We start from the raw sequence: 26,210 nt of genomic DNA on the forward strand, positions 1-26,210 counted from the left end.
TGGATGTTACAGTGAAAAGCATTTTAAACCTAATAACACTGATCAAAGATGACCAGCACTAGAAAATACATAGCGAAGGAAATTCAGAAAGAAGCTGATAAAGACATACTGTTGAAGCAAGCATGGAACCTCCAAACCAAACTGCATAACGCTGCATATGGTGTGTTATCACTTGAACTTCAACTGGTTTGGGCTAGAAAGTAAAGACAGAACAAGTTTAGTCAGTCAGTCATATGATTTTTAATTACTTGGCTACCCAGGATCAGCAGCACACACATTTTTAGCCAGAACGGGGGATGCTCCTGTGCATTCCTCTGCCTACACTAAGGGCTTGTCAATCCAACAGAACTCCTGCTAGTATAGTTATGGAGATCAGCTATAAACCCTTGCCTGAGGCAGGATCATCTCCATTCAAACTATCATAAACAAATCTAGTGTCTAGCCTTTTGGTAAAATTACAGCCAACCTCGACACATGACCACAAGGTATAACACCATACACATGCCACAGGTAAAGCATGGGGACAATAGCAACTAGTGTCCTGTTCCTGTGAGCATTAAAATATGCTCAAGATCCAAGAAAGGCGGCCATGCCCTCTCTCTACAGGAGGCAAAACCCTCAACAGTCCGTACCAATCTAACCATGAGATAAAATAACCTTCCTGACTCCAAATATAGAAATTGGTCTTACTCTGTGCAGACGGCTTAGACCCTCTAGCTAGGAACCTTTGGGTTTTAGTCCCAAGTAGAGCACTGGCACATCCCAGCCAAAACCCAGTGGTTCTGCAGGAGGTGGGGAAAAAACCCCTGACATGTGGCAATTATGCCATATACTAAACATCTGCAGGAAAGCTGATGATGCATCTCTGTCCACCGGTAAATGCAGCTTTACCATCACTCTGTATCGAACTTCCATTTCAAAGAGAAAAGTGCCCTTGATTCCATTTCAAACACAGGTCTCATATAATGCAATATGATCTTTTGGGGCTGTAAAATGAAGTATAAGGCTACCCCCATACTGAGCGCTCAAACCCCAGTCCTTGGGCCATATCTGGCCTGTGGAGCCAAGTGACCCAGCCCACAGGGGCTCCCCAGCAGTCTGGAAATTTGGCAGCAGAGAAGTGGTGGTAGTTAACACTGCCTCTGCTACCCAAATTTCCAAGCTCCACAAGCCAAATGAAATGGCCCCATGCAGGGAACTGACTGGCGTGTGCAGGACTGGGGCAGCAGACCCAATCCAGCATACGCAGGGTCAGGAACCAATCCAGCGCACACCAGATCAGGCCCCAGCCCTGCACATGCCAGATCAGACCCACAGACCCACTCATCTGGCCCACAGGATCCAAAGTTTGGTACCACTGGTATAAACAGGAACATAATTCACTAATTCTTTACTCCGTAAGGTGCATCTCTACACTTGCCTTCTGCCTGACCTCAGACTAACAAGGCTACCTACCTTTCTCTCATCCTTCATTACTGCAGATGTTAAACTCTACTTCTTACTCTTACGTGTCCAGTGTTATGCAGAAATTAAGTCTCCCACCAATTTGTCTGGTAGTTGCTTTTGGGTATTTGCACTCACTTCAGTTGTTTACATAACTGATAGCATTTCAGATTCTTGCCTACCTTTATCCGACCACCACTGAGTTCTTCACTAAGTCTCAATCTCGCATCCACTACTCTTTTCAAGTCCCTCTGTAGTCGACGTCCAAAGTCCCTGAACATTGTGGATCCTCCTGAAAGAACCACATTCTACAAAAAGACGAAAGAAACATGAATCTAAAAGAAGAGTTTAAAGTCAATTGCCAAGAAGCAAAAATTGTTCTGAAGCTCTCAAAATATACCAGACCCCTTAAGTATTACTTCATTTACATAACAGAGCATCAACTAGAGCTTTCTTGTAGAAAAGTTACTTTATTGAACGGACTTCTGATTGTCAAACACGTTAAAAGTGCCGACTTTCATCTACGTTTTCAGGGGTTTATGCAGAATATGCATTCAAAGAGAAAAATAGCCATTAAATGGCAGGTTGGTACTCTACCTACATGCAAAGCTGTTTCTACTTAACACATTTTTAAAGGGTTATTAACACAAGGCAGAAATAGCTGTGCAAAGGGCACGTCTACACATTGCCCTGCAGAGATGTAGCATAGATTTCATAGACATTAGGTCTGGAAGGGACCTCAGAAGATCACCGAGTCCAGGCCCCTGCCCAAAGGGCAGGAAGTCAGCAGGGATCCCAGCAAGATAAACATCCAAATTTATCTTGAAGGCATTCAAAGTAGGTGCTTGAACCACCTCCAATGGCAGGCTATTCCAGACATTGGAGCCTCGGATAGTAAAGAAATTCTCTCTCATGTCCAGCTTGAAATGGTCTTGCAGTAGCTTATAACCATTTGACCTTGTCATCTCATGGGGCACTCTGGTAAACAATCGTTCCCCCAGATTCTGGTGGACACCTTTTATAAACTTATAGGTAGTCATCACATCGCCCCTGAGCCTGCGCTCTTCCAGGCTGAAGAGTCCCATAGCTCTCAGCCTGTCATCGTAAAGTCTGTTTTCCTGACCTTTAATCATGCACATGGCTCTTCTCTGGACTCTCTCAAGCTTCTCCGCATCCTTTTTGAATTGTGGAGCCCAAAACTGGATGCAGTACTCCAGCTGCAGCCTCACCAAGGCCGAGTACAAGGGGAGAATGACGTCCCAGGATTTGCCTGAGAAGCATCTATGGATGCAAGCCAGCGTTTTGCTCGCTTTACTAGCTGCAGCATCACATTGAAGGCTCGCGTTCATCTTGTGGTCAATGATGACCCCCAAGTCCCTTTCATCTGTAGTGCTAGCCAGCATAGCACTGCCAAGCCTATAGGGATGCTGCTGGTTTTTCTTCCCAAGCAATGTGCTATGTCACTGTATGGCATGCTATGGCAACATAGCGATCACATGGGTCTACACATGATCACCAGCTACAGCAACGTAGTGGGGAAATCTAAGTGTGCACTGCCCACATGGCACAGTAACTGTCCATACTGCACCATGTTTTAGTACTTCCAAGAGGAAGTACTAAAACATGGTGATGTGTAGACACGCTCAAAGGAGAGGAAATTCTACATCAAAAATTACTAGAGGAGGTACAGCATAAGAAAATTTATTCTTGGCATCAAATAAGACTGCTTTGAGGAGTCAGGATAACGAGTTACATAGTTAACTAACCAACCAACATTTTGGACCTAAACCCCCAAATACAGATACTGGTTAGTTTTGTGTCTCAAGACACTCAGGCCAAAGAGAGGACAGACAATATATAAGATAAGAGAGGGGAAATGTTACAACATACCAAGCTCTTGTTTTCTTAAAAGTTTTCAAATTTGAAGGATGCCTAAACCACTACCTGGTTGTATTATACTGTTCTGGCTATTCAGAACCCTACTAAAATCCCACTGGTTTAACTCAACTGAGAAAATTCCAAATAATTCTAAATTCTTAATTTTAATTTTGCATGCATTTTCACCTACCATCCTGCACCATCAAAACTAACTACATGGTTTCAGTACGTGAGAATGTAGGTGTATAGGTGCCAAATAAAGGGCACCTATACACATGACAGAACTCTGCTCTGACATGTTTTAATTAACATGCTTCAGAGGAGACTCAATTAATACAGTCTGCTGCAAGTCTGCTGGAGTGTGCTAATTAGCCCCTCCAGCAGCCTTCACGTCACATGTATTCAGCATCCCTGCATTTCAAAATGGTGGGATGCTGAATACACGTGACACTGAGGGCACTATAATTCGAGCTGCTCTGAGAGCCACTCTAATTAAAGCACCCCCTCTCAACCCCGGAGCACGTGTATAGATGCCCAAAATGCTGAAAATTTAAAACATTTCAAATCTAATGCAGCACTGAAGAATGGCAGAGCAAGTACCTAACAACCTGTGTAACCACTAGGCTGAAAAAGAACAGAAATGAAGTCAGTCTCCATGTCCAGACTGCTGCAATTGCAAACCAAGATGCCAATTAGTGCTAACTGCAAAAGTTTTTGTGCTGTGGATGCATGCCCACATGAACTTTAACGAAGATCAGCAGCTCACTGGTCACAGTGATCAAAGTACAGTCAGATAGTAACAGCTTTCTGACATCAGAGACCTAGCTTACTACTTCAGTTCCAGTCTAGAAGTGGCATGTCCCTTGGGTCTATACCAATCTTTGAGTAATCTACTCATCACATAGACAATTTTTTATAAAGCAATGAACTCCATGACATCTGTAACAAGTATTCACACTTGCAAAGTGTTGAACTGCTTGACTGTTGAATAATCAATAGCAAGAAAAATTGTGATTTGACTTGTTAAATGAAACAAGAATAGTTTGCTTCTCCATTTATGTTCATCTGTGTATTTCTCACAAAACCCTGTAATGACAAAAAGAGGAATGTCTTGGAGTTCATTCATATTCATCTTAAATGAAGTAGCTAAGAACACGCTAATACAGCAAAAAGGTAGTTGCAAAAAAAACCCAAAAATGCAGAAATAAAGCAATTCCCAAATAGGTGGGAAAAGAACTTGATCTGCAATTAAAACAAAAACATCTAGAGGCACCAAGCTGAGATGTGGATAAATAAAGTAAGTACTCTCTTTCCAGACTCGTCAATCAGTGCCTCAGATGGCTTGAACATGCTGCATGCTCAATATGTAAATAAAAATTGCTAAGTGTATTAAAAAAAAAAAATCCACAAGCCACAAGAAAAAGCAATTAAGAATACGTCATCAAAATGTACCATCTGGAGATAATGAACACAGCATAGAGAGGGATAACGTTAATTCTATTCCAGTCTTCATGAACTTAAACTTTAGGTATATGGGATTCAATTTAAAGTTATATTTCTACCACTTAAAAAATGTCCAAGTCTCATGTAGACTTTTCCAAGAATGAAAGTGAAAATGTGCAAATGTAAAGTTAAATATCTTCCTACTGTTACCATTAAATTTAAATACATCCAACTTGGATATAGTTTAACAAATCTCAGAAATACTTCTCATTGACTGACCACTGATATGCTGCTGGGGAGATAAGATCATGTCAAAGTATATACGGAGCCAAATCAAGATTTCCTGCTGTACCCAAGGTATGTTTAAAATTTGCTCTACACTATATATTGCAGTTATCATTAGTTCACACCTGCTTGTATATAATCAGTAAATCTCACAGGCTATTATCAGGGCTGGGCCAAACTTGAAACAGTCCTTGCCCAAAGACATGTCTGTATGTTCACATCTCGTTTGGAACCAATTGTGCAAACCCAGTAGATACGAGTTTCTTCAAAGAAACCAACAATCAAAAGCGTTCTTAATGCACCATGTTTTTTTTTTCTTTTTACATGCCCCTATATTCATTTTCATCCCAAAAGCAATGAATGTCAGCTGTTTAGAAAAAAATAAAAACAAAACAAAAAAATACAAACAGAAAAAAGTGTTTGGAACATTTAACCAAATGGAGCTTAACTTTGTGTCCTTGAACCACTGCATAATTAATGCTTAAGGCAGGGCAAAGTAGACTTCTCTATGATTTTTTATTACTCCAGACTTTTTTATTTATTTATTTATTTTTTACAGGTTATGCCTTATACATCCAAGGTAATTTCAGCTTGCTAGCTGAGGTACCGGTAGCAGTCTACCAGTAGCAGCACAGAGTTCAGACAAAGCTAGTGGATCAAGTATTTACCAGACTCCTAAAACATCTTTTGCAGCCCACACTGAGCTTTGTGCTGCCATCATTAGCCTGCTACCAAGAACTAAGCCAGTTCATTTAAAACTAGTTTCTACAGCCACCACACCAGCAATAAAGTAGACAAAACCCAAGCACCATCTCACCTGCTCTTCATAATAATAAAGAGAGGCACAATACATCACAGCATGTAACCACAGCATGTCATCAGCTGGGATCCAGATTTTTAGTTCACTATGGAAAGACACAAATTTTCTCCTTCAACAGAGAAAAAATAAGAATTTTCTCTTTTAAAGGAGAAAATTGTGAATTTCTCCCTTAAAGGAGAAAAACGCAGGAAACCACAGGTTTCCCTTTGCAGGCTGGCCAAGTTCTAGCCTGCAAGGGGCTGCAAGGAGTGCAAGGAGGGTGATCAGAGGCAGGGGGACACCATGTGCACATCCACGTGGCAGTCTATGGGGGGGTGGGGAGGGGGCAAGGGGCACAGGCCACACAAGGAGAGGAAAGGAAAGGGCATAGGCACTGGCACCCGCTCCCCACAAGATTTCTGCACCCACAGTGGGGTGTGGGGCTGCAGCCGGGCTGGACCAGCTCTAGACAGGAGCTGCCTCCACAGCCACGGCTGCCAAAGAAAGGCTCCGCTTGCCCGCTTGGCAGCAGTGAGGGGCAATTTCGCACAACCATTGCTGCCACTTACGCACCTCACCTCCAGCACCAAGTCCTACCCTCTGGGCTGTGGAAGCAGCTCTTGCCTGGAGCTGATCCAGTCTGAATGCGACCCTACACCTTGCTGCAGGTGCAGAAATCTCAGAGGTCACATTCCCCACTACCGCATGGCCTATCCCCCACGCCTTCCCTACACATCCACTCCCTACCTCATACACAGAGGGGCTGGGGGCAGGGGGCAGTAGGTCAGGAGTGAGGGGCACTGGCACAGCTGGAAGAACTGTGCGTCAGGAGTGAGGGGCACCAGCAGGGCTGGGGGGCTGTGGGTCTGGAGTGAAGGGCACCGGCAGAGCCATGGGGCTGTGGGTCTGGAGTGAAGGGCAATCGCATGGACAGGAGCAAGGTACCAGCATATAAGGGCTGCTCAGAGGCACAAAGAAGTGGGGTGAGTGAAAGGGGTAGGGGAAGCTCAGATTTTCCATGATAAAAATCCAAAATCAAATTCCAATATTTATAGGTATTTTGAACTTAGAGTGATTGAGACACTGGTAGGCTTCCAAACAGTTTTAAAATTGTAAATATAGCAATAAAATGTGTTCAGCTGATTTTAGAGAGAGAGAGAGGCATTTCATTTTAACTGCAGAAAGAGATGGATTTTGGGGGTCTTAAATAACAGAAACTGCAATTTTTATCAGAAAATGTGCAATATTTAAATAGAGAAAACCAAGACCCCTGGTCATCACTAATAGTAAAGTTTGATTAAAGACTCTAATCAACAGGTAGGATCATTCAAGGTATTATCAAAAAGTCAATTTAAGGTGTCAGCAACTTCTGAGATGATACAATATCAATTTAGCTCAGGTCTAACTGATAGGTTACATTGTTCACACTATGGAATTGCCTGAATTTTACATTACATCCCATACCAGTTAACATCTGTGGGTTTTGGGGTATAGCCTCCCAATACAATTCATTCACATATTTTTAATAGAAAGGGTGTAAACAATGCAGTAGGATGATGGGGTTTTTTTTCATTAAAATAAAAGCTGTGGTCAAATGCTAGCTGGATCATGAACTAAAATGGGTATTGCTTAATCCTATCACCCCTTTGCCTGACAAAGAATCTTTCAAAAGTCCAAGAAAGCATGGGGAAGTCAAGACACGACATATCTATGTAAGACAGTGAGGAGCAGACCAATTAGCTCCTCAGAAAAACATCTCATGCCTACACGTGCAACCCTATTAGACCATAGGAAACTAAGGATTGTATTGTATTCACAAGTACTACCCTGATGTGGAGTTTTTTTACTCTGCAACACCACACGTGTAGACACTGATGCAGCTGACTGGGGTACAAGGGTACTTCAGTGTGGGAGTCGCTTGCTGGCTAGCCCCACACTGAAGTACCCTTGTGCCCCAGCCAGCCCCTCTGCAGCATGCTGAGCCAAGCTGGAGCATCTCTAAGCTGGCAGGCTGAACTCCTAGCCCCCTGCCAGCCAGGGCTGCTCCAACCTGGCTCAACATGCTTTGGTCCTGGGTGCACATGTAAACGTAGCACCCAGGAGCAAGAAACTCTGGTGCAATATGTGCCGAAGTTTATTGCTGCATGCTAATAGCAAATGTAGATGTGCCCACAGAGACTTTACATACATTTGGCCTGGAACAGGTCTCCATCATCATTAACTTCAGCAGTCAAAAGCAGATATAGTTCGGTTGTAGGCACATACTTCACACACCAATATGGAAGTTTGTGTCAGAATCCTTGAAAAATAGGGCTGAAAGGTGCCTCAAGAGGTCACTTATTCCATCTTATTCCCAGCCTCTTTGTCTAAACCAGGGGTCAGCAACACCTGGCACACGTGCCATTAGTGGCACATGGAGACATTTTCCTGGAACACGGGGAGGCAAGCAAAGAAATTGTTTGTTTTTTTTAAGTTGCTGCTCCGGGCTCTCCTGTGCAGCCACAAGTCCCAGCACCGCGGCAGGCACCAGGGCGGAGCCAGAAGAATGCAGGCAGGGAGGCTGTCTGTGCTCTACTGCCCCTGCCCCGTGCTCCCTGGCTGCACCCTCCAGCCCGGCTGGCCCCTGGAGGGAGCTGCCCAGGCAGGCAGATGCCGTCCCTCTTGGGGCAGTACTGAGGAGCCGAGTGCAGGAGCCGGGTGGCCGGACAGGGTCTGGGCAGCGTGGGGGGAGGCACTGCGGGCAGTTGGGTCCTTAGGAAGGGGGGTGGGGCTGCGCAGGAAGTGGGGGTGGCTCCGGGGCTCTGCAGGCTCAAGATGTGGTAGGCAGGCAGGCAGGGGTGCCCAGCAGCACCCGTGGTGAGGCCTGGCCTGGCCCGCAGAACTCTTTAGGGATGGGCCACAGCCACCCTGCACATGTGGGGATGCTGCCTGGCTGGGGCAGGACGCCAGGCTCGAGAGGCTTCCCTCTCCGGGATCGGCCTCCCTGCACACTGGGCACACTGCAGGCAGGACAGAGCCATCCCCGGTGCAGGGGCCTGGCCACAGAAGCCCCCTGGAGCCTAGGAACAGCCACTGTGGCTGCCTCAGCCCACCTGGGTCCTGGCCTTGCCTGCCCGCAGCTCCCCTCAAGGTGCCAGGGCTGGGACAGGCACTGCACAGAGCTGCTGTGCTGCAGGCTCCCTCCCGGCTGGCTCGGCCCTGAGCACCAGCTGCAGCAGCTGTTCCCAAAGCCTGGGAAACAGCCTGTGGCTCCCACTCCCACTCCCACTCCCACTCCCACTCCCACTCCCACTCCCACTCCCACTCCCACTCCCACTCCCACTCCCACTCCCACTCCCACTCCCACTCCCACTCCCACTCCCACTCCACCCAGCACACACAGAGACCAAGCAGGAGACCCCTGAGCCTGGTGTCCTGCCCCAACCAGGCAGCATCCCTTTGTGGGCAGGGTGGCTGCGCCCCGTCCCACGGAGCTGCTCAGGTTGGCTAGGCCCCACCTCTGGTGCTAGTGGGCACCCGACTGTGGCCTGAATAGCAGAGCCCTGGCACAGCCCCAGCTCCCCGCCTGACACCAGCTCTATATTTACTATAAAAAAAATTAAAATAAAAAAAAGCAACATTAATGATTATTAATAGTATTAATACTGCAAACAGTTACAACTGCAAATTGAAAATAACTTCAAATCTAACAATTAAACTGGGAACCACCGCGATACACATTCTCTTTGTTTGTAACTCACAGATTTTCATATTTGTTACTGGACATTCCAGACTTCCACGGTATGATAGTCAGACAGTGCCACCTACCTTTCATTCAGTGCATTTTTAAGCCACATTCATAAAGTGTTTGAAAATAGCTTGAAATTTTATAAAACTGCTGGGAAAAAAAAATTAATCACCACCCAAAGTCTTTATTTAAGCAAAACTATCCTTTGGAATGTACTATAGACATAGACAAGGTATCTACAGTTTAGGAGAACATGACTCACATTCAGATGCAAATATTTTATTAGACACACAGTTAAGTATTAGAATAATAATTAATTTAGGAAGTGGGAGGTCTACAGCTGAAATCTGACGACAGAACTTGGACTCGCATATACTCCAAATCCTCTAAAGCAGCAACACGGAAAAGTTGTATCCTGAAACTTCATTTTTCAATTTAAACTAAGACATTCACTGTTGCCATCTCATTTGCTGGCCCAAGTAGAAATTCAAGACAAAATATTTTTTTAAAGGAGATGGCTGGTAACCTCAGAATCCTGGCTGAATTTGTGCTATTCCTCCCACAACAAGGCCTGTGATAACATCCATGGCTACAGGTGGACTCACAAATATTGGCCACTGTCCAGACAATTTTTTATGAGTTATTTAAGGTTTGATACTTCCACTATTAAAACTATTTAAAACTAGATTTAATTCACTACATCTAAATAGAGGTGCACGAATAAAGATTTTCTTGGCCGATACCGATACCTGATTATTCACCAGGCATATCAGCTGATACTGATCTGATTTACAAGAATGTAGCCAAGCAGCATGGAGAGCAGTTCCCTGCAGGTAAGGCTGAGGAGAAAAAAGGGTGCGGGGTACAAATAAAGGTCCTCACGGTGAGGGAGGGAATGGGGCAGAGGCAGGGACTAAGGGCGCTGCACAGCCAGGGCAGTGAATGGGGCCCTGGGACCAGGGCAGGGAGTGGGATGGAACCGCAGGTGGCTCGTCCAGGAGATCAGTGTCTCAGCCCTTAAAAATGGCAGCAGGGGCACTTGAATTAAAGCTTGTCAAATGAGCTGTCACCCTTTTTAAGCGTAGGGATGCTTTAGGAGCAGAGTTAAGTAGGATGAGGGCAGATGCAAGCTGCTTGCTACAAGCTTGGGGTTCTCTGCCCTGCTGCCTTTGCTCCCGGAGCCCCATACTGACCATACCATGTCCCCTGCTGCCCAGCAGTGGGAGACAACTCATCGCTGCTACTCCTACCAGGAAGGCAGGGGACTTGCAGCCAGCATGCAGCTTCCAGGGCAAAGGCAGCAGGGTGGACATCCCTGAGCCCGCAGCAGGCAGCCTGCATCCACCCTTACCCCGTGCACCCATCTGGTGGGCCACATGCTGCCCAGGCCTCCCCTAGTGACACACACAGTGGTAGAGAGCCACCTTCCCCAGATGAGCTGCCCGTGGCTCTGTTCTGCTCTCCACCCTGGCCCCACGTCCCATATATTGCCCTGGCTGGGCAGAGTCCTAGCCCCACTCCCTCCCTCACTGTGGGCACCTCAACTGGAGTCCCTGTGCCCCTTCTCCTCCACAAACTTACTGCAGGGACTTGCTCTCCACAATGCCTGGCTGTATTCCTGGCCACGTGCAGATGTGCATATGCCATGTGGTGTCCAGGGGCCCTCAGCCAAAAGGTATATTATGTTTATCAGTAACATTATTGGCCATACCAGCCAAAAAAGGCTGATAGCCAATAATGTTAATTTTCCTTTTATCGGTGCCAATCCGATATGGCACCAATATATAATCGGTACACCTTTACATTTAAACACTTTTTTCAAAAAGTCTTCAAGTCATTGCTGGCAATATTAATCCCCTCGGGCATCATGAGCATTTTTCTTCAAACCCCTCCTTCCTCACACTTGCTATTACTAGCTGAATGAAGAGAGCCTGATAAAAGTAGTAAATGATAAGGATAGCAACCACACTATATTTGCAACCCTTCCTATTGGCCAAGATGGGCAGATATCGGAGTTGGTAATAAAACCTTGGTCATCTTATACTGCTTCAAATTAAACTATGGCAATCAAGAAAACTGGGGGAGGACTGAAGAATAGATTTAAAAAAACAGAACAAAAGATGAAAGGGATCAAATAATCAAGTCGGAATGATGGCACAGTGAATTTCTGCAGCCAACATAAACTGAAATATTATTTAAAGCAAAGAAGTTCTAAAAGAATGAAACAAGACCCTGGTGCCCATCTGTGCAATTACTATAACTCTATCCATAATTGCACCACCTGCCTGGGATGTATGAACTTTGCTCTCTTAACAACACTCAGCATATTAAGAAAGTCTTGGTGTGCAATAAATAAGGTAAGCTCCAATTTTAAGTCCTCATAAAGCATTTTCAGCTAAATAAAGGTAATCTCTGGAAACATCTGAGACTAACAGTCGTCTAGCACTAATCTCTGTAGTGGCCACATTATTACCAACAAAGATCACAAGAGACAAGTCAGCCTGTAAAAGTGGAGATGGTTTTCAACTCTGATGTAGCCAGAATGTCCATTAGGTCTTATAAAACTAAGGGAAGTAAGAGGATTTAATAACTCAGCAACTCAGGGAAAGAATTTTCTCTGCAGAACCTAAGTCAAGTTCTTCCCTACTTCACTTGTTTCCCCCTGGCTAACCTCCTTAATAGAAGCTATTATGATTTTGAAGTCAATATTGCTAAGAAACAGATAAAGGAAACAGCAGGAAAAACATGGGGGGTGGGAAAAACAGTGAAAGTCAGCTTGATTATCAATTATAGAACAGTTGCAAGGCAGGAACAATCTTGAACCCCTCCTTAAGTAAACCTGGGAAGACAGACCATCCAAACTCAAGTTTTACTCTCAGGCTTCCATCCCTGGGCGAGCTGTCCCATTGTGCCCTTCTTCGGCAATCCCTCACTGTCGAGGATGATTGTCTGCCACGATTGTCTTATCTGTATGTTTGAAGATGGCTGATGAGGCCTATCTGGGATCAACAAACTACTGCAGCATGGAGGTGCATTTCCATGTAGGGTGGGTGGCACTGGATTCTTGATTTTGTCCGCAACACATTGTTTCTGCTTCTCCCACTTTTCCATCTCCTGTTGTTGTCATGAGGTTTCAAAGTACAGAGATCCCGGCAACAGACTCTTCCTCCATTTGGGGCAGTCCTGGGCAATAGTCTTCTATAAGTGGACATTGATGTGCATTTTCTTAAGTTGGTCTTGAGGATACCCCTGAAATGCCTTCTCTGCCCTCCTCTTGATTGCATGCATTGGCTGAGCTAGAAGAATATAAAACTTGCTTCGGGAGTCTGAAATCAGACATCCAGATGACATGGCCAGTCCAACATGTTGGATGATCATCGTCTCAATATGCATGGTGTTTGCTTACAGTAGGATGCTAATGGTGATGCACCTGTCTTCCCACTGATTTCAGAGAATCTTCTGCAGACAGTGTTGATGGTACTTCTTGAACAACTTTAGATTTCTCCTATATACTCTCCATGTCTTGGCTCCATACAGCAATGTGGGGATCACAACTGCTTGATAAACCAGCTTGGTTTCAGATCTAATGTCATGATTTTCAAGCACCACTTCTTCAGGTGTCCAAAGGCTACACTTGGACATGAGGCGAAGTTGGATTTCTTCATCCATATCAACTTTCTGTGAAAGATGGCTTCCAAGGTACAGGGATTACTCAACTTTTTCATTTCACTGTGGATATGAATTACTGGAACTGAGAACTGTTCATTAGGAGCTTGTTGATGGAGGAACTTCATCTTCTGAATGTTAAGCGCCAGTCCCGTTCTCTTGTATGCCTGAGTAAAAACGTCAATGGGTGGTTGAAGGTCTGCTTCTGAGTGAGAACACACTACAACATCATCAGCATATTGGAGCTCAGTGATTGAGGTCTGAGTGTTCTTGGTTTTGACTCAGAGTTGCCTGAGGTTAAACAGCTTACCATCCATTCGGTAGTTTAGCTTCGCTTTAGAAGCTTGTTAGTGGTCAGATGTAGCATCATGGTAAAAAATATTGAGAAGAGTGCTGAAGCAATGATGCAGCCTTGCATAACTCCCATTTTAACCTCAAAGAGATCTGTGATAGATCCATTACTGAGAACCACCGCTCACATACCATCATGGAGCAGGCAGAGAATGGTGACAAATTCCAGCAGGCCGCCATACTTCAGATCCTCCGCAAGCTTCTTGGCTGACAGAGTCAAAAGCTTTTGTGAGGTCAAAGAAGGCCATGTAGAGAGGCTTATATGGTTCCTAGCATTCTTCCTGCAGCTGGCAAGCTCTGATGATCATGTCATTTGTGCCTCTTTATGCCCTAAACCCAAACTGAGATTCTGGGAGGAGCTCTTCAGCAAGTGGAAGGAGATGGTGGAAGAGGGTTCTCGCAATTATCTTTTCTGGGGTGGCCAACCAGGTGATTCCTCTGCAGTTTCCACAGCCAGACTTGTCTCTTTTCTTGAAGACTGTCACAATCATAGCATCCCTGAGGTCATCTGGGATTTCCACATCATTACAGATCCTTAAGAAGAGGGCATGGAGCTGTGATGTGAGCTCCTCTCCTACCCGTTTGAGGATTTCAACAGGGATTCCATCAGCTCCAGATGTCTTGTTCTTCATCTGCTTAATGGCTTACCTCATCTCAACAAGGGTTGGAGGGATTCCAATATCATCTCTGACTGCATGTTGCAGGATGGAGTTGAGAACACTCTTGTCAACAGCAAAATATCTTCTGAGGTCTTCAAAATGCTCCTTCCAACAGGCATTGATAGCTCCCCTTGCCATGATCAGGTCTCCTCCTCCCTTATGTCTCAAGAGGGTTAGTCCTTAAGTGCTCAGAATGTAGACAGCTTTGGTGGCACTGAAGAAACTGCATACATCATGGATGTCAGCAAGATCTTGAGTCTCCTTCGCCTTATCTTCCCACCATTTGTTCTTCATATCGCAAGTCCTCCTTTGGACCTCTGCCTTGGTTTGCTGGAGATTCAATTTCTTTTGCTTGTAGTTGGTGTCATTTTGCCAAACACAAAAGGCCTTCTGCTTGCCTTGGATCTCCTGGTTGTTCTCATCAAACCAGTCTTGATGTTTCCTGGCAGAGAATCCAAGCGTCTCTTCACAAGCACTGGTGACAGTACCCTCCACATGGTGCTGATAAAAAGGTGCTTCTTCCACATTGGTCTGGAGGCACAATGTATGCACGCATTGTGCCTCAAGACCAATGTGGAAGAAGCATCTTTTTAATCAATCATCCCTAAGACTACTGCCTTTTGAAAGGGATTCAAAGAGCAGAACAGCAGGTCCAAATCATCTCAACCAAAATGGAAACACTTATGTCTAATGGTGAATAAGAGCAAAGAGAAACAACAAATATAAGGAACTGCACACAGAGTCCATAGGGGACATCCTATGTGAATCTGAACTACTGCATTTAACATTTGTACAACAATCAAAGCCATCAGCAGCTTAAGATCCAATTGAGTTCAAAGGTCTGCTAAGTACCAACTCTACTCTACCAACTGTCTCTAGCACCATGTCACACATACAACCATTGAAAAATTCAATATTGCAGTGCAACTGAAACCCTGAATACCACCATCTCATTTGGCACCTACAAAAAATACATTCAAGATCAACAATGAAAAAGTCAAACCTCCTTTTTACAAAACTCACAAAAGAAAACTCATCATCTTTTACATGAGTAAAACAAACCAGTAATGTAGCCTTTTATCATTATTTACACTACTGAAGAGGCATAAAACAGAACAGTAAAAGGTGCCCTTCCAATCTTAAGAAAAAGTTCACGGCAAGCACACACCTTAAATCCAGAAAAAGTATCCACAGTACTGTAGCTACAGGTGTGCTGACCCACACCTCCACTTTCATATACTAGTAAATTGGTGACTGATGTGACTTCTTTGGCTGAGGCCTGATCTACATGCACAGGGTTATTCAGCTCAGAAGCTATTCTTAGCTAGCTTAGAAATCTTTTTGTTCGTACATTAAAAGCCATAATGGAAGAATAACATGAAATATTAAATGCTAGTCAGATCAATATTTTTTATTATTTATGTATTTTAACCCCTGTTCCAGGATGTAGCTGTGGGGGCTTTAAGAGTGAGAGCAAGGGGAAGAGGGGGCAGGGAGTAACAAGAGGCAAGATTACAACGCAATACAGACCTTAAAACCAAAGTACGAGGGGAAGTTACTAGTGGAAGTTACTATAGGAGTACCCTCAGATATGGGAACAGTCTGGAAGCCTGGACGAAAACAAAATAAGAATTTAAATTATAATCCCAGCTCTGATACAGATTCCACTGGTTGCTTGGGCAAGTTACTTAACCTCACTCCGTTAGTTCCTAAGAGACAACGCTTACTTAATTCATATGACTGTTGGGCAGATTCAGCTGCTTTAAAAATCAAAGCAGTAGGTAATAAGCTGCATTTCACTGTGAAATATGACTTATTTGACTTCCACAAGGAGTTTATTTGTAGTCACACTTTGATACAGAGCTTACACATCTCATGCCAGAGAGCAATGATATCTGCATATTTAACTAGTTCATGAGGTGACCCTGGACTTTTAATTTTCAGGCAAAGTTACTTAAGTCTTCACCTAAAAGGACCATACCTTATATAATGGACGACGAACATCAATGGGACAGTTCTGTATAACTTCATCAACTACATCCGAAATGGATTCCATAAAATCTGGATTAGCGAACTAAATCAAAGTAGAAAACAGACACTCAGATTACCTATTGGCAGGGCAGGGCAAAGAAGAGAAGAGACAATGCAGCTGACAGGACCCTAAAGAGTTTATTTGCATGAATATGTTGCACCTAGGGATGTGAAAGATTAAACGGTAAACAGACTTATACTGTTAATGCACTAGTTAACGTTTAGTGCCAGATGCAGTCTGGCAGGGAAGGGAAGTGGCACAGTGCCCCAGGAAAGCACCAAGTTGCAACATGCGGCTCTGCTGCCCTCTCCCTGCTGTGAACTGCTGACTTAGGAGGGAGAAGAAGGGGAAGAAGGGGAGGAAGGGACACATGGGTGCTACTGTTATCAGTTAAAAGATGAATTGGTAATTAGAGGAGTTTAAATGAGTAAATATTTAAAGTATATTTACATCCCTGGTTGCACCAGCATTTCTACGCTAAGAAAAAAATTAATTGGGACTGCAGGTACTTCTGCTTACGGAACACGTTATGTAGTGACCAAAATAACATTCCTTTCAGGAAGAAAAATAACATTACTTTTGTGCTACAAAACATTCTCCTGATGTACTGAAACACAAGTTTCACAGCACTTTCCACATCCCTCCATAAATTCCTATTTGCCTGTTGTAACTCCAAATCATTCATTTCACTGTCAGAAACTGATGTACTAAAGGTTGTATATTTGGTAGTTGTGCATATATACAATGTTCTCAAGCATGTACACTTTATATATATTTTAGGAAGTACTGTAAAAAAATTGTCAAAGTTTAAGCAGAACAGTGAATGGGAATGCAAGGAAATGAAGTTACCGCATCCAAGGTTGAAGCAAAATTCGTATTTTAAACATACTGCAGCAAGGGGAAATCAGACAAATCTCCTCCCCAGAATACCTACATAACTAGCATATGGATTTGAAAGCCTAGTAAGAAGGATATTTTAATAAATCTGTAACGTCAAGGATGGTAGGATGGTACCAGGTGAGTGAACAGAAAAAAAAAATGTAGTACTCATGTTTAATAAAGGAAAAGAAAAAGTGACCTGGAAAAATCACAGGCCTGTTAAATCTGGACCTAAATGGTATGCAAGGCTTTAGAATATATTTGAAGAAAAGAACTTTAATGTGGAGACACAGGCAGAAGGTCGGGGCTAACGAGGCTTAGCCCCCACCAAGCGCTGCTCTACTGCTCCAGTCCCACCACCACGCCCACCGCTGTGTCACCGCACCCAGTGTCCCTGTTGCTCACTGGCCCTGCAACAGCCCTGTGGGAGGGACAGGAGGCCCCACACCACCCTGCACTGCACCCCCAGGCCCTCCAAATAATATTTTCTCTTGTCATTACTGCATTGAGGCAAGTGAGAAAAAATAAATTAAATGCAAGATGGGCTTACAAAGGGTAGATTGTACCAAAGCAGCAGCTGATAACTGATATTCTAGACAAGAGGACTACCATATATCAAACCTACCAGGACTTCAATAAAGCATTTGATATGGTGCTTTGGGGAAAGTTATTAATCTGGAGAAGATAGGAATTAGTTCAAAACCATGAGGTGGGTAAGGAAGGGAGATTACAATGGATTGTGCTGAAAGGGAAATTAGATTAGAGGGCAGTTACTACTGGAGTTCCTTAAGGACTGGTTTTGGAACTAAATTTATTTTCATTTAGAAACTTGGCAAAAATAGTAGCCTGAAGTTGGAATCCACTGTCAATATGGAAGAGGATCACAGAATAAAAAAGAATGCTATAATCTCGACGCCTGAGCTAGAGCTGAAATTTGACTGTACGAAGTGTGAGGTCACACATTTAATAAGAGTTTCTGGTATAAAATGGTGGCTCAACAGCTGAAAAGGACATTAAAGGAGAAAGACCTTGGTGTATTAATCATCCTGTGACAAACTATAAGCTATAAATGTAACATGGTCATTAAAAAGGCAATGCAATACTAGAACTCATCAGCTGAGGTATTTCCATTAGAGATAGGAAAATATTAAAATGATTAAACACAACACTGGTAAGAGCTACTCTGGAGTACTGTGTATAATTCTCGTCACACACCTTCTAAAAAATACCTTTGAAACTGGAACAGGGCTAGTAGCATGATCAGGAGAATAGAGAGCCAATTTGACATGAGGAGACTAAGAGAGCTTGGATTGCTTGGTCTAGCACAGTGGTTTTCAACCTGTGGTCCATGAACCCTTCGGGGGTCCACAGACTGTCTAAGGAGTCCATGAAAAATGACTATGATCAATCAAAAGTATGTGACTACCCACACTTAACAATTCAAAGGGGTCTGCACCGCCATTCAAAATTTCCAAAGAGGTTCTGCACCTCCATTTGACATTTTCAGGGGTCTACAAATCAAAAAAAGTTGAAAGCCACTGGTCTAGCACAATATTGGCCAAGGTAGAATGCGACAGCTTTCTGTAAGCAGACTGAGAAGTAAATACCAAGGAGAGGCAGAAGGAGGGGAGAGAGCTATTTAAACTAAAGGTTAAGGCTGGCACAAGAATAAATAGGATATACATTTAAAGCAGACATGATAAAATTTAGACAACAAAATGAGAAGGTGCAAGTCAGCAAGGTTCTAAAACAGTAACAGAACAAAGATGGCAAGAAACACAGCCTTTTTCTACGGTGGGCCTTGATAAAAATTTAGGAAGATTATATATGTGGTCACTTGTGACAGCAAGGGACTCAGTGACGCAGGAAGCCCTTTCCAGTACCACGTTCCCACATATAGGTGCAACTCTCTCAACTGAACCACTTGCTGGTTTTCATAATGATAAAAGTGATCTCCAAGGTATCACCCAATTTCTAACTTCAAGGCATCATCAGGAAGCTGCTAGATTAGTTACAGCTGGGGCTGGATTCAACTGCCCTAAAAAGTGACAGCTACCCTATCACAGTGATATTCATCTGTAATGGGAATGGCCAAATGATGACTTGAAAGCTGCATGTGGCTCCCAAGCATTTTGAATGTGTTTCCAGAAGAAAGCAGTAGGCAACTGTCGATCCTACAGATCATGGTTCATTAGTGACAGAGGATGGATCTTTAGTGGCAGAGGATGCAGAAAAGACTGAAGTATTCAAAGCCTTTTTCAGCTCATTCGTCACAAGCAAGGTCAGCTCCCAGTTTGGGGAGGAGGTGAGCAGCCTTCAGTGATAGAAGAGCAAGTTAGGTACTGTTTAGAAAAGCTGAACATATACAAGTCCATGGGGCCAGACTGAATGCACCCAAAGGTACAGAGGGAGTTGGCCGATATGACTGCAGAGCCACTGGCCAGCATCTCTGAAAACTCATAACGACTGAGAGGGGTCCCAGATGGTTGAAAAAGGGCAAATATAGTGCCCACATTTAAGAAAGGGAAAAAGGAAGATCCAGGGAACTACCAACCAGTCAGCCTCACCTCAGTCCCTGGAAAAATCATGGAGCAGATCCTCAAGAAATCCATTTCTATGCCCTTGGAAGAGAAAATGATTAGAAACAATCAGCATGGATTCATCCAAGGACAAGTCATGCCTGACCAACTTGATTCCTTCTATGATGAGATGACTGGCTCTGTGAATGAAGAGAGACCAGCGGATGTGGTTTTAGCAAGGCTCGATTTTTAGCAAGGCTTTTACTTGGATCTCCCACCACATTCTTGCAAGCAAGCTGAAGAAGTAGAGATTAGATGACTGTAAGGTGAACAGAAAGCTGGCTGGATCATCAGGCTCAACAAGTGGTGATCACTGGCTCAAGGTCTAGTTGGCACCCAATCCTGGAGCCAGTTTTGTTCAATAGCTTTATCAATGACCTGGAAGATGGCACAGACTGCCCCCTCGGCAAGTCTGCAGATGACACCAAGCTACCAATCCTAGGGTTAGGATTCAGAGAGACCTAGACAAATTGTAGGATTGGACCGTCACGGAGTGGGTGCAGGGGCGGCCGTGATCCCACTAGCACCCCCTGCCGTGTCCAGTTAGGTGATTCAGCACCCTCAACTCGCCCGCCATGTCTTTGATGTTCTAAGTTCACTAAGGGAGGCTGCCTTGTCTTGCCTTGGACCCTACTCCGCACTATGCCCCGTTCCGATTGGGGTGCCCCAGTGCACCCCTGCCTTATGGGTGACGCATGCCTCCAACCTCCCCTTTAGCATGCCCCAAGCCTCGCAGTTCTTCGTGGACGATAGCTGGTCCTTCTGTCTCCCTGCGCCCTGCCTGGCGCCTCTGGGTTAGCCTCACAACCAGCGCCCCCTTCTCTTGCGCCTCTGGGTTTGTCTCGCCCAGGCTACGCCCCACTGGAGCCTGTCTTACTCTTTCTACACACCTCGTTCCCTCAGGGGGCCTCTCGCCCACCTCTGGGCTTTCCCGTCCCTCTCGGGGTCTCTGCCGCGCCTCTAGCCCCTCTTGGGGTCTCTGCTGTGCTTCTCGCGCCTCTCGCGCTCGTTGCCCACTCAGGGGTCTCGCTCACACGTTTCCCGCGCTTGGGGCTCAGGTGGCCGCAGCCGTGCCTGGCCCCTTGACCCTTTCCTGGGTCGCTTGCCCCACCGGGCAAAATACCGCCCTCATGGGCTGGGGTCTGAAACCCCGCGCCTCTCCGGCGCCAACAGCTGTGCCCCACTGGCACCACTCGTTGTGCCACTACTGGGCACCCGGGACCCTCAGGTTATTGGGGAGCTCCCGTGAGGCCTCCTCACACCCCTACAGCCTCACCCGGTCCTCCGGTTTAACAAAAACTGAATCGGGAGCCAAACGGCTATAACTCAAACACCAGAAGCCTACCGGCTTACAACACAATCATAACCCCGAGCTTATAAACCCAGCTCCGCTCAATGCGGGCTCTCTCTCATACCTCTGTCCGGGTTCTCTCTCTCCCCTCGCATCATTGCAGCCGGTCAGACCGCCACCATTGACTCTGCTGCTCAGCTCTCCCGCAGAGCTCCTGCTCCTGCAGCTGCCAGAGGGGAACTGCTAGCCAGGCTCCGGCCTGAGCTGTTTACAAAGGCCCGGCCCGGCCCCCTTCTGGCCACATGACCTGCTTAGTTGTTACGGCAACCGGCACCTGGGGCTGCCCAGCTGATTGGCAGCAGCCCTTCTTAGTAGCGCGCACCCTAGTGCTCCGCTACATGGACCGAAGACATCTCATGAGGTTCAATAAAGACAAGCGCAAAGTCCTACACTTAGGACAGAACAATCCCGTGTATCGCTTTAGGCTGGAGACCGACTGGCTGGGCAGCAGCTCTGCAGAAAAGGACCTGGGGGTCACAGGGGACAGTAAGCTGAATATGAGCCAACCATGTGCCCTTGTTGCCAAGACAGCTAATGGCATACTGGGCTGCATTGGTAGGGCTGTTGCCAACAGATCAAGGAAAGTGATTCTTCCCCTATATGCAGCACTAGTGAGGCCACATTTGGAGTACTATGTCCCCACTTCAGAAAGGATGTATACAAATTGGAGAGAGTCCAGCAGAGGGTAACAAAAATGGTTAGGGGGCTGGAGCACATGACTTCTGGGGAGAGGCTGAGGGAACTGGGCTTTTTCAGTCTAGAGAAGAAAAGACGGGGAGGGGAAGGTTAATGGCAGCCTTCAACTACCTGAAGGGCAGATCCAAAGAGGATAGAGCTGGACTCTTCTCAGTGGTGACAAATGACAGAACAAGGAGCAATGGGCTCAAGTTGCAGCAAAGGAAGTTTAGGTTAGATGTTAGAAAAAATTCTCTCACTAGGAGAGCAGTAAAACACTGGAACAGTTTACCCAGAGGTGGTGGAATCTCCATCCTTGGAGGTTAAGACCTGGATAGATAAAGCTTTGGCTGGGATGAACTAGCTGGGGACGGTCCTGCTTTGAGCAGGGAGTTGGACTAGATGTGACCTCCTAAGGTCCCTTCTAAACCTAATTTTCTATTATTCTATGGTGTATGCGTAAGAGGTCTAGTCAGGTGCCTGATAACTCTGTTTGTAAGGAGTCCTGTGGCCATCGTATACCTTTGACGCATATGCATATGCCTTAGCAACAGTATGGAGGCTGCCCAAGACCTACCATCTCCCCTTTAGACAACTGAGACAGAGTCCAAAGGCCAGACCGAATCCAGAGTTTCAGGCGTCAATGGTTGTAGCTTCAGAAGAAAGTAGTAATGACATAAAAACACATTCTTTTCTTCCTCTCTCCATGTATTATTTTCCTTTTTCTTTTGTCTTCATTTCTTGATTACAGTTTATTCCAAGGAGTCATTTAATGATAAATCACTATTTGGGATGGCAGGGATTTTTTTGTAAGTATTTCCTGCATGATCATGGCTACAACAACACTCTGTCCCTGCTAGCTAAGCTGACACACTGTGCATAGGTGTGCACAGGGCTATGGGGGAAGTGCATTTCAGAAGTTGTATTTCCTGAAGTTTCAGCCAAAGTTAATTTTTTATTTGTGGTTAGGAGGGAAGTTTGGCCCGTTCTGATCTACATGAAGTATGAGACACAACCAGAGAAAAATTGTTGAATGTTGAAACATTTAAAATGTAACTTTGAAAGAAACACTGCTTATTACTTGGGCTTTGAAAAAAAAAATCTGTGGTTACATTAAACAGGTCCAAGTATGTTAAAAGTAACTGATTTCAGTGAGCCTGCATCAGGCATGATTTTGGCATTAAAACTTGAGTCACTGGCCCTGTTAATCATCTAAAAGGCAATACATGCTTAAGTGTCCAAGACTTGAGACAGGGCAAGCATGTTGCTATAAAATGAGAGTGATATCCAAGGAACTGACTACGTTACTGATTATATTGTACATTTTGAGTTAAAACAGCAAATGGATATTTAAAAGCAGAAAAATAGAAAAGTCTGTTTATCCCAGTCATGTGAGTTTTCAGGTAGCTGTTTTCCTGTTTTAATGTGCATTTGACAAATTAAAAGATTATAGATCCTGAAAAAACCAAGAGATTTTTACCAACTTCCACATACAGCAGTACTATATCTCTATAAATATAAAGTCATCCAGCTCTTCCAGACTTATCGCTATCGTATTTCCACAAGGTGGTGCTCTGGCACCAAGAATATTGTATTTTCCCCTCCATTCACACTTAATATAAAGCAATATTAGGCAACAATATTCTTACCTCAGGATGAAAGAAAATTTCAGGTCCAAGAAACCTTTCATAACCAACATCTATAATAAATTTTTTTCTATTGATTGCATTGATGCCAGTATACTGTTTGATCCATTTTCGTGGATCCAAATCATACTTAGCAAATTCCTTTACTATGTCAGGACAAATATAACAGTATTTTTCCTGTAAAGAAATATAATGAATTAAAAATTGCCAAACAATTCCCCCCATTATTCAGTACAGTAAAGAATATTTCAGGCAAACTGAAAACAATATACTTGGGGGACTGAATGTGACAAGGTCTAAGTCTATTAATCAGGCATTCCAATTTGGTAAATATTGCTCCTACATTCAATCCTTCTTAGAAAACAGGCTGGTCAGGAAACGCTCCCCCAGTTTATTATTTAAGACCCAAATCCCACAAATGATTTCAAATGGGGCTCTAGATGGAAATCCAAGTATAATCACTGGTTTCTAAGGACAAATGTGTGCACACCTGCATGCCTCTCACAGCAGGATCAGAACTGGGTGACTGTACTGATGTTATGCATAATAATCACAATTTAAAAGTTCAAATGTTTATAAATTTTTTTAATAAAATAACTGAAATCTGAACCAAGTTCAAAGCCTAATCAAATGTTAACTTTCCTTTGAAATATATTCTACAGAATAAGACTTGATTGCCAATTATTCTTATTTCTTCCCTTCCCCCTCACATTGTCCAAAAAAAACAAAAAAAAAACACACAAAAAAAACAAACAAACAAAAAAAATCAATAAATGAACAGAAAACAAAGTTACTAGACAATTCTTAAGTCTGCATTTTTAAGTGGTCACTGGCAACTTTTTAAAGCAAAAAATCATTCTCTTTATAAAACAAATTTTTAAACAGATTTTACCTTTATGGCTTTTGCTGTCTCCAGAGATTGTTCAGGAGGAATTCCCACCTCCCTCTCCCTTAGGAGCTGCTGAATGAAATATGTAATATCTCTACCTGCAATAGGGATATGTTTGATGCAACTTCCAATTACATAACCTTCTGCCTATGGAAAAAAAGATACTTAGGGAAAAAAATGGTGTATGAAGTATTGATAGTTATCAGTGGAGTCAAAACTTTAGTTTTTAGTTTTAGCTTCTTAATTTAAAATTTTAATTAACAAAAAAAAAGAATCTTAGATGCTGACTCCTTCAAGTGATCCCCTTCAAATCCACAGTACAAATTTGTAAAGCCGTTATATGCTAGATGCTACTTGTGTTTATCAGACGGATAACAATTTGCAAATGTGACACTTCTTATCTAATACACTACATGATAAATAAAAGGATGATCTTAGGTGAAGGTGCATGTTAAAGTCAAAGGAGGCCCTCAGTGAAGAGGTTTTATCAGAAATGGTCGGCAATGGTAAAATATACTCAGGAAGAGGACAAGCATTAGTCCTATGAGAGGCTGAAAAATGGAAAGAAAAAGTTGACAAAAAAACAAAATACAATATTAAAAAAGGGAAGTGAAATTGGACATTAAACACAGTATAAAAAAGCAATGTCTTTCCTTTTCACTCCCTCCTTTTTCAGAATTAATTTAAAGACCAGAGGAAAACTGGAGAAAAGAATGAAGGAGACACCATGGACAGTTATGTTAAATGCAACAATGACTACTACAGTTACATATTTATTACTCTACATGCAAAACTTTCTTCACTCCTTCCAGTTTTTGCCAATTGAAACAAACATGTAATTACCAGATTGTGATATATTTTAAAGGAGCCCACTGGGGCATTATGTGCTATGCAAATATATGGGATGCCATAATTTGAACAGAAGTTAGAGGGAATAAAATAACTATTACATTTTCATATCCCAAGAGGCTTAAGTCCATTTCAAACAGACTATTTAAATGATTATTTATTTACATACAACGGCAGATTTATCACCCATATATAAAATACTCCAAACTGCAATGGAAAGTAACAACTCTATACTTATAAAGCAAATAAACAACCAAAAACACAATTTGTAAATGGATCTTAAAATATACAAAATCATGATAGACATGATGGCAAATATGGAGTTGCTTCTCGTGCATGAAGGAAAATCTAAAAGTACTGCCTAGCCTCCAATTTTTGGGCACCAGTAACGAATATTCAGCCATTTAAACAGAGAAAAAAATTGTGATGTGCCAAGATGTATGATCAGGACTTATACAAACATATGAATCTCGTATAAAATATAGGGGCTCCTTTTTCAGGGCCTTCAATAATATGGACTCCCCTAAAAAAAAAAAAATCTATTCAAGAGGTACTGAACTTACACCTTATTTTGCAAAATAGAAAAAAAATCCACTTTATTTTCCAAAAAATATATAACTGTATACAGGTCACAAAAATTATACTGGAAACATTAGAGCGGAATAGAAAACATTGATCTCAGGGAAAAGAGGAGTTATAATCATGTTTATTTAATTCAACTGCAACTTTTTTTTCCATGATATAATTAACACCTTGTCTAGACTCATTAGAAAAGCTCCCTTTTTCTGTATACACTCACCACTATAAAAGTTCAAAATTCTTTAAATATTTTTTGTATTTATAGTCTCATCGCTGCAGAAATTTTTATTGGCATTAGCTAAATTTTGGTCCTAAATTAGGCTGACAGTGTCACTTTAACATACTTAATTTTCCTTTTCCATGACTCCTTCCCTTGGTGACAGTTAAGAGGCACTCAGTCCAGAAAAAAAAACCCAAAAAAACTCATCTTTGAATTCAAGCCTGAAGAAATTCTCACACTTGTGCAAACAGTTCTACTAC

The 26,210-nt window shown here is 43.5% G+C and overlaps 1 protein-coding gene across 3 annotated transcripts in view; it reads right to left on the reverse strand.

Moving 5' to 3' along the window:
• Positions 1-26,210, reverse strand: part of ACTR3B (actin related protein 3B) — a 48,962-nt gene that overhangs the window by 1,474 nt on the left and 21,278 nt on the right. For all 3 annotated transcript variants that reach the window (XM_090047680.1, XM_090047681.1, XM_090047682.1), the window contains 5 exons: positions 24,306-24,449; positions 23,417-23,590; positions 16,233-16,325; positions 1,626-1,751; positions 110-193 (listed from right to left, as the gene is read on the reverse strand). In XM_090047680.1, the coding sequence (XP_089903806.1) occupies positions 110-193; positions 1,626-1,751; positions 16,233-16,325; positions 23,417-23,590; positions 24,306-24,449 (621 nt within the window). The remainder of the gene's footprint in view (positions 1-109; positions 194-1,625; positions 1,752-16,232; positions 16,326-23,416; positions 23,591-24,305; positions 24,450-26,210) is intronic.

Source organism: Crocodylus siamensis, chromosome 5 (assembly GCF_052110815.1).
Source record: "Crocodylus siamensis isolate JL-2025a chromosome 5, ASM5211081v1, whole genome shotgun sequence".
NCBI lineage: Eukaryota > Metazoa > Chordata > Crocodylia > Crocodylidae > Crocodylus > Crocodylus siamensis.